The sequence below is a fragment of the Palaemon carinicauda genome, chromosome 23, assembly GCF_036898095.1.
Source record: "Palaemon carinicauda isolate YSFRI2023 chromosome 23, ASM3689809v2, whole genome shotgun sequence".
In the NCBI taxonomy this organism is placed as follows: Eukaryota; Metazoa; Arthropoda; class Malacostraca; order Decapoda; family Palaemonidae; genus Palaemon; species Palaemon carinicauda.
In genome coordinates, this window is record NC_090747.1 from 104,327,716 (window position 1) to 104,340,215 (window position 12,500).

General features: G+C 34.7%; 1 protein-coding gene and 1 long non-coding RNA gene across 2 annotated transcripts in view; one reads left to right on the forward strand and one right to left on the reverse strand.

The window, feature by feature from the left end:
* The window catches only part of LOC137617335 (uncharacterized), a 388,681-nt gene that overhangs the window by 176,915 nt on the left and 199,266 nt on the right, over window positions 1-12,500 (forward strand). The window lies entirely within an intron of this gene.
* The window catches only part of LOC137617334 (serine/threonine-protein kinase 32B), a 212,551-nt gene that overhangs the window by 19,041 nt on the left and 181,010 nt on the right, over window positions 1-12,500 (reverse strand). Inside the window, 2 exon segments of the mRNA XM_068347359.1 lie at window positions 4,450-4,667; window positions 11,097-11,186. Of these exon segments, the coding sequence (XP_068203460.1) occupies window positions 4,450-4,667; window positions 11,097-11,186 (308 nt within the window).

The window sequence follows — 12,500 nt, forward strand, 5'->3', positions numbered from 1 at the left end:
TCACTGGTTTCCCTTTGAAGCCTCTTTGTTTTTAATAGAGATTTTTATGTTTTGCCAGGAAAAGTTTTTTTAAGCATTTTATATAACTCTGAGAATTTATTTTTAAGATTTTAATATTAATAATTCAGTTTTTAGGAATATTTATTCAATCCATCGCTTTCATTTGTCGGCTTTATTAGCCTCCTTGATCTGAATAGAGATATTTATATATTTGGCAGGAAAAAGTTTTTTGGATATTTTATCGGACTGAGAATTTCTTTATTTTTAAGATTTTAACTTTTGATAATTCAGTTTTTAATTTGTTTTTATTCCATCGCTTTCACTGTTGCCTTTATTATTATTATTATTATTATTATTATTATTATTATTATTATTATTATCGTTATCATTATCATTATTACTGTATTATTATTATTATTTATTATGTATTATTTATTATTATCATTATTATTTATTATTATTATTATTATTATTATTATTATTATTATTATTATTATTATTATTATTATCATAAACCAAGCTAGAACTTTAGCTGGGGCAGAATCAGAGAAACCGAAGGACCACAACAAAGAAAGCGACCCGTTATGAAATATTAAAATTAATTTCTTCGCATTCTGAGAAAGCCAAGACAGACTCAAGTTTGTTTGACCTTTATACTGAATTTTGTTGGTCTTGTTTTCTGTTTTGGTTTAAGCATAATCGTAATAAAGTCTTTTAATATTTGCTACACGTGTAATTACAGAGTTTGTTACGTTGTTAAAAAAAAAAAAAAACGTATTCTTAATCGGAAATTCTCCGTAAAAATATGTTGTTCTCATCCGTATTTCAGTAAAGTACAGGCGACCGTAATTTGACTCTTGTTATTATTTTTTACGGGATGGTGACCGTAATATCACTCCTTTACGTCAATATATCTGTTTTTTAAAACGGTAAATGCCTGGTAACATTAATTCCAGGATTTTTACCGGTTTATTTTATATATATATATATATATATATATTATATATATATATATATTATATATATATATATATATATATATATATATATATATATATATTTTTTTTTTTTTTTTTTTTTTTTTTTTTTTTTTACGGAAAATTTTTAACAGAGTAGGTCAGGTGAGGTCTGTATAGTAAATCAGTATCGATTGATTCCTCCCCTTTTAATATATAATAGTAATCATTTTTACTTGTGTTATTCAGATTTAAGATCGCTTCTTTGAATAGTTATCTGTAGATTTTCCCTCGATAATCTAAAGAGTAAAAGATGAAATGTCTTTCAGGACTTGTTCGGACTCATAATGAATTCCGGATTTCGCCTTTATTTTAAATGTTTTTTAAAGGTCGTTCATGAATGGCAGAGGCGAGGGACAGTGGCAATGTCCTAGAGACTGACCATATATACATATGATCAGTGCCTAAGCCTCCTCTCCGCCCAAGGTAGGAGCAGGGAGTGCCAGGCAATGGCTGTTAATAACTAGGCAGGTAGACCTATAGGCTACCACAAACCTCCCATCTTTAATTCACAAAGATGGTAAGATTTTAGACACTACAAGAAACTATCGAGCTTGAGCGTGTCTCGAACGCCAGTCCAGCTGATCGCCAGACAGGGACGTTGCCAATAGGCTACCACATCCTTTGCTTATTTGCTGATTTGACTCAAGTATGTCCAAGTTTTTTTTTTTTTTCTCCAATAAATGAAGTTTTGCGTTCTTTTAAATAATCAATTCAACATCATTATAATTTTTACAGGCATTTCAAGCTCCTATATTGATTTAAAAGTATTTCTACTCTAGTTTTCACTGATATCAACACTATATGGCCGAGCCTTCTTCAATCAACCAATTAGAAATCTTATATAATGCTCATTAAATAGAAAAACCGGACTCATTACCTTAGCCCAATCTCGCTGCACCGATTTTAATGAAGCAGTTGTGGTTTTCGATGACTTAAAAATAAAGTGTTTTCTTTCATCATATTTTTATTCATTCTGTTTACAAGTTTAAAGGTTTAAAGGTCGCTCATGAATGGCAGAGGCAAGGGACAGGGACGTTGCCCTATCAAGCAGGACAATGCCCTAGAGACTGACCATATATACATATGATCAGCGCCAAAGGCCCCTCTCCACCCAAGCTAGGACTAAGGAGGACCAGGTAATGGCTGCTGATGACTCAGCATATAGACCTTTAGGCTACCCAAATCACCCCCTTCTTAGTTCACAAGAATGGTGAGGTTGCAGCGATCAAAGGAACTAACGAGTTTGAGCGGGACTCGAACCGCAGTCTGGCAACCACCAGGCAAAGACGCTACCACCGGGCCACCACAGCATTTCTTATACATTTTCTTATATATGTTGGAAAAAATATTAATTAATGTATTCCACGATACTTGCTTTAGACGAAAAGTTTAAGTTGATTTTATTCCACAGTTTGAGTAAAACTGCGAGGTTTTTTTTTTTTTTTCGAAAGTTTTTAATCTTACGAGATGAATTTCATCTATATTGTATGAAAAGGCAAATCCCCTTTAAGCTCGATAGGATTCTATATCTAGTCATTCTTTGTATTCATTTTTTATCGTTTTTCCCTTCACCTTTATGCAATATTGGTCCTTCCTTTTGCATATGCATTAGTTGACTAGATTGGGGATCTTGCTTTCGTTCGGCAGTTTGTCTATGCGTGAAGGAGAGTGAGGATTTCCTTCATGGTAGCGGTTATTATTATTATTATTATTATTATTATTATTATTATTATTATTATTATTATTATTACTTGCTAAGCTATAAAGCCAGATGGAAAAACAGAATGCTAGAAGCCAAACGGCTCCAACAGGGAAAATAACCATGTGAGGAAAGAAAATAAGGAAACAGTTAGAAAAGTGTGCCTGAGAGTACCCTCAAGCGTGAGAACTCTAACCCAAGATAGTAGAAAACCATGGTAGAGGCTATGGCACTACCCAAGACTATAGAACAATGGTTTGGCTTCAGAGAATCCTTCTCTTGAAAGAACTGCTTACCACAGCTAATGAGTCTCTTGTACACTAACAAGTGATTAGAGTGATGTGACGGAAATTATATTGGAAGAGCCACAGTCCTTTGATAATCGGGAGAGCCATTGAATGCCCTGGAATTTCTTTATTATGAGAGCCATAGAATTTTGTTAAGATTCATAGAATTCCTAAAATTGGAAGAGCAAAAGAATTTTATATAATTGGAAGTGCTATAGAATTGTAATACTGTTAAGACCCATAAAAATGACCTCTCATTATTTAGAATCAAGGAATTTTTTGATTACTCTCGACAGAAAGTGAGGATCCTTCCAGTCTCCGCGAGTGACCCATTTATATTAACTTTTCTGCAGGTAAACATAAGGTAGAAAAATGTATAAGGTCTTCCATACAAAGCCCTTTTCGATTGGAAACTTTAGCAACTATTGATTACTGAAAATGAGAAAGAGGAGCTGGGAGAAGCACAAAGGGTGGAGGGACTAGTGATGGAGATACAGAGTACAGAAGAATGGTAAAGCACCAGGCCCATCAGAGTTTCAAATTGAAATGGCCAAGGTACTAGCTACAGAGGGGGAAGAACGGATGCTGGATTGATTGACAGCAATATGAGAAAAGGAAATAAGCCCTAAAGAAAGCGAGAAGTCTAGTGGTATCTATAGTTAAGCCGAAAGATGACATCATGGAATGGATTAAGTACAGAGGAATTAAATTAACAGAGCATGGTTTGAAAGTGTTAGAGAGTTTGTATATGGTAGGATGAAAGCCAGGATACGCCACTGAGAGTACCAACAGTGAAATTGAAGCGGTGCACTGTAGGCGTTACTTGAGGGTCTTTACAGCTTCTTATCGACCACTAGCTGCACTCACTTTTTAGCCCTCTACTAAAACTCCGTTTCTGGTTCCTTTTTTTTCATATTCCTGTTGAGCCTCTTTAATTTATCATTCATACTGCAACTGCAGGGTTTTTCCACCGTTGTACATGGACACTGAATGGTCTCCCAGGCCCCTGTGCCGGGTCATTGAGCACAGAATCATAAACTTAGCCAAAAACAATCGTTCATCTCTTTATGCAGCTTTTTTTAACTTTTCATACTGCAACTGCAGAATCTCCCCCCCCCCCCCATTGTTGCACACAGTCACTGAATGGCCTCCCAAGCGCCAGTGCTGGATCATGTGGACCAAAATCATAATCCAACACAAGGAAAAAGTGAAAAGCATTTCAATATCCATTTGGTGTCCTGCTTTCTTCCTTCTTACTGTACAGTACAGACTCTCTAACAAATTTCTTTATATCGCAACTGCGTCCCCCCCCCCCCCCATGTGTGTTGCATATGGACACTGAATGGCCTCCTAGGCCCTTGAACTGGATCATATAGCCTAAACTCATAATCCAATCCCCCAAAAATTAAGCTTAAAAACATATTTCAATACCAATTACACCTACCTGTGATATTAAATTCACCATCCCCGGGTGGCAATCGGAAGAGAATTTAGGAGGCTGTAGGAACATGAGGCGAATGTCGTGCAGAGACGTGTTCGAATGGATGTCGTAAGGGCGCTTCGCCCTCCTCACCTCGTAGGCCGTGACCCCTAACGACCACCAGTCCACGGGGTAGCTGTAGCCGTCACACAGGTCTGCCGCGCATTCGAAGACTTCCGGAGCTGAAAGAGAAGGGCGCCATGAAGTTCGATGAACTTTGACATTTGGATTATTTTTTTTTATTCAGTTGTTTGTGGATCTTTAAGTAATATTTTATAGATGTGTGAATTCCTGTTAGCTTGTTTCATAAGAATTCTTTATCCTTTATATATATAACATACATATATATATATATATATATATATATATATATATATATATATATATATATACATATATATATATATATAATGTGTGTATGTATGTGTTTGTGTGTGTGTACTGCATATTTCTTTCCGGCATTGCCAGATGTGTAGCTGTTCGGTCTCTCCCATCTGTGGGGGAACTGACAAACCCCTGGTTGTCCGCGTCTATGAACAACTCGCTGGAGCCTACCCCCTTGAGTTTAGTGCTCTATATTGTTTATACATCACCTTCGGATGCCTTGACTGGTATTTGAAAGATTTCCATGGAAGATATTCAGAACACTAGAGGGTGTTGAGAAAGATGATGTCAGTAAAGTCATTTAAGAAATAAACATTAAACTGAGTACATTTCAGAAGTTTGAAAAACGCTTGGATTATCGACTACTCATAGACAGAAATTATTGATATTATTATAATACAAAAAGAATATATATATATACTGGGAATAATTATCTAAGAAATAATAATCAATCATTGATGTTAGCGTGCGCAGCTCAACATTACCGATTGCCAGTACATACGGAGCTTAATGTTTATATTTTTTCGCGAGCGAAGCGAGCGCACGGCGAAGCAAGAAACATTAGATTTTCTATTATTTTTGATTTTTTACCTATTAAAAATATTGAGATCGCATACGAAAGCAAAAGAGTAATTTCTGAGATCACGCCATAAATAAGATCGCATACCAAAAACAGCACCTTTCATAGTTGCTGTGTGTGCGCGCGCACACACATGCGTGTGTATAGACGCTTAAGTGATGTCAGCGAATGGACTGTTATTGCAGTTTTTAAAGATAAATGTACCCATTCTGGGATATACGACTGGCCAGGAGAACACCTTTAACCTTTATTCGCCGGCGATAGATTTTTCTCACTTAGTGAAGATCTAGATAGATTGGCCCCTGAGTCCGGCAAGATTGCCAAAGTCAACTATATATATCTAGATTTTCGTCCTGATGGGGTAGGCCACGACATTTTACCTCTCTCTCTCTCTCTCTCTCTCTCTCTCTCTCTCTCTCTCTCTCTCTCTCTCTCTCTCCCTCTCTCTCTCTCTCTCTCTCTCTCTCTCTCTCTCTCATAGGAACGTCAAATAAATCGCTCTACCAGAGACCAAGTGGAGTCTCCGCGAATGGACTAAAAAGTCTTTGAGACATCCAAAATCCTTGTAACTTATTATAACTCTCTCTCTCTCTCTCTCTCTCTCTCTCTCTCTCTCTGAGTTCAAGAATAAGTTAGACAAGACCATAAGAACTCTCTTGAATGCTTAAAATAAATCGCTCCACCAGAGAACAAGTGGAGTCTCTGCGAATGGACTAAAAAGTCTTTGAGACATCGAAAATCCTTGTAACTTATTATAACTCTCTCTCTCCTCTCTCTCTCTCTCTCTCTCTCTCTCTCTCTCTCTCTCTCTCTCTCTCTCTCTCTCTCTCTCTCTCTCTCTCTTATGGGCTACACTAAAAAAAAAGAAACCATAATTTTAATCGGAAATTCCCCGTAAAAATATACTTCTCAGCCGTATTTCAGTAAAATACAGGCGACCGTAGTTCAATCATACTCTGCTATTATCTTTGACGGATTGGTGACCGTAATATCACTCCTTAACGTCAATATATCCGTTTTTCAAAACGGTAAATGCATGGCAACATTTATTCCAGGACTTTTACCATTTTTAATGCAAGTTTTTAACAGCGCAGATTGTTTGCCTGGCTTGTTTCTATGCGAGGTGAATTGTTTGCCGGGAGAGTTATAAGTCGGATAGGTTGTTTTCGAGTTGGGTTGTTTTCCTTATATGTCATCTCAGGGCGTTTGATTATTCCAATCATATCAAGAACGAATACGGGAGATGAAGAGTCCTGGAAATGAGAGCAGTGTTCTGAACAATAGATTTGGTAGCTGGAATGATGTTATGCCATCAATACAAGCGTGGAACAACACGAATAGCGAAACGGGTGGTGACATAGGAAGGATTTTGAATTACTTTATATGTTTACCCTTGATTATTTTCACTATTGTGTATGTATATATATATATATATATATATATATATATATATATGTGTGTGTGTGTGTGTGTGTGTGTATTACATGTATATGTAGATTAATGTACCTATGTATGTATATCTAATTATAGGTACGGTTGTATGTTGATATATATACTGGATATTATAAATGTTTATGTATGTGTAGTATATATAAAGAGAGCAGGATAAAGAGAGACCAGACTGTAATCTAATTTACAGGCTCTAGATGCTAAGAATCCCTATATTGCCTTGAGGTTGTTAGGAAATGTTATGAAAAAATATTTGGTGAATTTTTATCAAAACCAATTTTTCATTAAACGCATCATCTAGGGAATTTACAATTAAGTATTGTGTTGAATAGCCACTGGAGAGAGAGAGAGAGAGAGAGAGAGAGAGAGAGAGAGAGAGAGAGAGAGAGAGAGAGAGAGAGAGAGAATTGAAAGTTTAAAGTAGTTGCAGCAATCGGACACGAGTAGTCTGGACATCAACAGAATTCTAATTAAACAAGAACACTCAATAGATTGCATACCTCAGCTAAAACCTTTCCAGTGCAACAGTCAATTTCTATTTCCAGCTTTCAATTAAATTGCTGTTCCTACCTTTGCTGGCATAAGGTACCTTAATCAAACAACACCAACATTTTCTTCGGATTTTAAAGTTTTCAGTAGTTTTCGGTATGATTAATAATAAGTTTAAAGGTTTAAAGGTCACCCATGAATGGCAGAGGCAATAGACAGTGATTATACCTGAATAGGATAGTGCCTTAGATACTGACCATATATACATATGATCAGCGCCCAAGACCCCTCTTCACCCAACCTAGGTCCAGGGAGCGCCAGACACTGGCTGCTGATGGCTCAGCAGTTAGATCTATAGGCTCCCCCAAACTCACAATGATGGTGAGGTTACAAACACTAAAAGAAACTAGTGAGATTGAGCAGGGTCTTGTTTATATTGTTTTAAACTGAATTACCATTTATTTATTTATAAAGAATAATATTGGCGTCAATGACCTTAGATGTCAAGATGCCAGGTAACTTATAATCAATCAATCAATCATAGTTTTTATGTAAACGCTAAAGAAAATAGAATAGAAACCCAAAACATATCCTTATCAGAGGCAAGAAATCATCAGTAATGAACATTTTAGTACATAAATTTTATATGTAAATAATTACTTTGTAAGGAAACACGATTTTTCCCATACACATAGAATGTATCAGATTTTCATAATGATAATCATTTCAATACTTGCGACATCTTCACAGGACTTTAAAGTGTTCACTTTGATTTTAAAATAAAATGGATCCGTTAAATTACGTCATGGTGTAATTGATACAACTGTTTCAGCCAGCAACTATTAACAATTTGTGGACTATTTGATGAATACAGGAATACAAAACACATACCTTTCCCACTCCCGTCAAACTCTGGACTTCGCTTCCTGCTTCCGTTTCCGAAGCAGAAACCCATGGTGTAGGAACATTAGGAACTGTTTTTCGAACACTGTTAAAAAAAAACCGTATTTCTAATCGGAAATTCTCTGTAACAATATACTGTTCTCAGCCGTATTTCAGTAAAATACAGGCGACCGTATTTTCTACTCTACTTTGTAATTATCTTTAACGGGTTGGTGATCGTAATATCACTCCTTAACGTCAATATATCCGTTTTTAAAACGCCAAATGCCTGGTAATATATATTCCAACATTTTTACTTTTACTCGAACATCGTGAACGTTGCCAGTGAGAAGGGTAAGAGAACAGAGGAAATGTGAAATTAGTGAATATATATAATTTTCCGATTCTAATTTCATAACTAAGAAAGTAATGTGGCAAACGTTTGCAAGAATATGAAATCGAATGTTAAAATCATCTCATTTTTTTATTTTGCTCTTTAAAGATGAACTAAATTTGCACACACACACACACACACACACACACACACACACACACACACACACACACACACACACACACACACACACACCACCAAAAACAACAACATCAAATGCAGCTGTTTCTAGTCCACTGCTGGTCAAAGGCTCTCAACATGCCCTTATTCATGTCTGGGGTTTGGCCATTTTCATCCCCACGTTGGCCACTGTGGATTGATGATGCTTACAGCAATCCAAGCTAGTATGGGTGCGTCCAGACTAGTACAGCTATACTGTTCATGGCGATACACAAACCCTTTCACAACGTTAAGGTATCCCCTCTCGGAAAGGGATACACTCACGGACAGACACACATATTGCATACATTACAAAAGTATTTAGATAGAAACGTAGAAATAGCATTTTTGTAATGGTACAACAACGTAATTGTTGTGTAAAGGTGTCCCTGACCCCACCTGAACGCCAGAATATAAAAATCCCAGCTATCCGTTAGCTTTGAACATACCGTAATCCGAGTCTGGGAAAAAAAATCCCTTATAATTTCTTTCCTCGGCGTTGAATCCACATAGCGAAATGAGGGTTGGGTGAATTATGCAACATTTAAATGGGAATATCTCCTTCAATGCTACCCTGAAGTTAAACAGTGGGGGGAAAGTGACTGACATAACGTTGTGAAGCATAAAACTTGTGGTATTCAGCTGGGAGTATTTACACTTGGAGGGTACACATACACACACACACACGCATATATATATATATATATATATATATATATATATATGTGTGTGTGTGTGTGTGTGTGTGTGTATACATATATATATATATGTAAATATATATATATATATATACATATATATATATGTATATATATGTATACATATATATATGTAAATATATATATATATACATATATATATATATATATACATACATATATAAAACATAACACTTACTCCTTATTATATAGAGAATATAATTGTTCTGTAGACTGTAAACAGTCTCTTCATATATATTAAATCTGTTTATGAAATCTCTCTTAGTGGTGTTTCCTATCTCATATCCCCTTTATATTCTTTGTTTTCAATTATTTATAACTCTTCTTTTACTCCCCTTTCACTGTAATACACCATCCAGCATGAATTAACATTCCTGTACTGGTGTATTGTATCAATCTCTTCTTTTCTAAAGGGAATGGCAAGATTAGTCAATTTTAATGTCTATAGTCAATTCTTTTTAGTGAGGCATATTTGCACGGACTCGCAGGGGTGCCCTCTAAGCTCGGAAAAGTTTCCTGCTCGCTGATTGGTTGGACAAGATAATTCTAACCAATCAGATAGCAGGAATCTTCTCCGAGCTAAAAGGGCACCGCTGCGAGTCGGTACAAATGCGCCTCATTAAAAAAATCGAGTATAGTAGTCAGGAGAGCATAATTTTAGAGCGATAGAAGGATGGAGAGGAAGACCTTGGTAACGTCAAGTAAATGGAGTGTCAAAGGTATGAGAATAAATGGGTCTTCATAACCAGGAGCGCAAAAGTAAATTCAAGAGAGAAGCGAGTCTTGTAAATCGTGCATCAGTGAAGGTTTTTTTATTATGGGATATGTCACAGATGATGTAGTGAGAGCTTACTGCATCGGGGGTCATTCATAATTCAAGCGACGTTAAAAGATAGATAAGGTGATAATTGTTATATTGACACCTTGACGGAATAGAATATATATATATATATATATATATATATATATATATATATATATATATATATATATATATATATATATGTATGTATATATACATATATATGTATGTATATATATATACATATATATGTATGTATATATACATGTATATGTATATATGTATATTTATATATATACATGTATATGTATGTATATATAAATGTATATATATATATATATATATATATATATATATATATATATATATTTATATACATATATATACATGTGTGTATATATATATATATATATATATATATATATATTTATATATACATATATATACATGTATATATATATATATATATATATATATATATATATATATATATATATATATATATATATATATATACTGTATATGTGTGCATAAAATGTAGATATACATTATGAAATGCTTAACATTTTCTCACTTTAGCCTTGATTCTTTTATCAAAGCCACAGAATTTAGTATGTTCCTGTAAGTATTCGTGGAGTTAAAATGTAAAAATTTTGAAAGAATATACAATTTATAAGAAAATAAGGCATAGGCAATGATTTTCATAACACCAAAATGAATTTACAGTAGAGACATCCTGATGGAGTAACTCACCCATGTAAGGTTTAGTCCCGGACATCGAGGTGGCTAATTGATCTTCCCTTAGAACGGTTGCTATGTTGAAGTCTGTCAGGTGGACGTGACCTGTAGGGAGAATAGGGAGCTGAAATCGACTTTCACTTAAGCTTAAAACGAAAACGAAAATTCATTTTACTTAGAAGTTAGACTTGAATAAAGGTAATAAGATTATTGTCTGGTAGACCAATGATGAAATTATATAAATTCAATTTTCCTTAAACCATATTTTTCTTTTTATAATACCTGAAGTAATATTGCACTCGAGAAGAATGCTCTCTCTCTCTCTCTCTCTCTCTCTCTCTCTCTCTCTCTCTCTCCTCTCTCTCTCTCTCTCTCTCTCTCTCTCTCTCCTCACATATACATAATAATTTTCTTAGTTTTCTTAGAAAGACTAGTGGGTATAAATTGATACAGTATATCCTTTTAATGGTGCTGTATAATATTTCGACTCAGTTATTTTTATTCATATTCAATTTTTCAAGATTTCTTTTTAAGAATCTTTTATAAATATGGAACTGGTAAAAAGCTACTAGTATAATATACACACACGCACACATATTCACGATATATATCATCATACATACATATACCAAAGGCACTCCCCCCAATTTTGGGGGGTAGCCGACATCAACAAGAAACAAACAAAAAAGGGGACTTCTACTCTCTACGTTCCTCCAGCCTAACCAGGGACTCAGCCGAGTTCAGCTGGTACTGCTAGGGTGCCACAGCCCAACCTCCCACCTTTCCACCACAGATGAAGCTTCATACTGCTGAGTCCCCTACTGCTGCTACCTCCGCGGTCATCTAAGGCACCGGAGGAAGCAGCAGGGCCTACCGGAACTGCGTCACAATCGCTCGCCATTCATATATATATATATATATATATATATATATATATATATATATATATATATATATATATATATATATATATTATATACACACACACAAATATATACATATATATATGTGTTTATATATAAATATATATATATATATATATATATATATATATATATATATATATGTATGTATATATATCTATATATATATATATATATATGTGTGTGTGTGTATAATATATATATATATATATATGTATAAATATATATATATATATATATATATATATATATGTATGTATGTGTGTGTGTGTGTATGTGTAAGCATACATGTGCACGTTACATATAAGCAACAGTTTAAAGTAAACGAAAAAATCCCCAAATTTACATCCTGGGAGAAAATGCTACAAGGCATCTCGAGGAGGAAATTAAGTCATTAACCAGTCTGTTTGATAGGCAATTTGAGCCTGATCAGTAATACCTAACTAATAACTAAACATACTATTTTAAAATCTTCAGTTTTCAATGACTTATACTA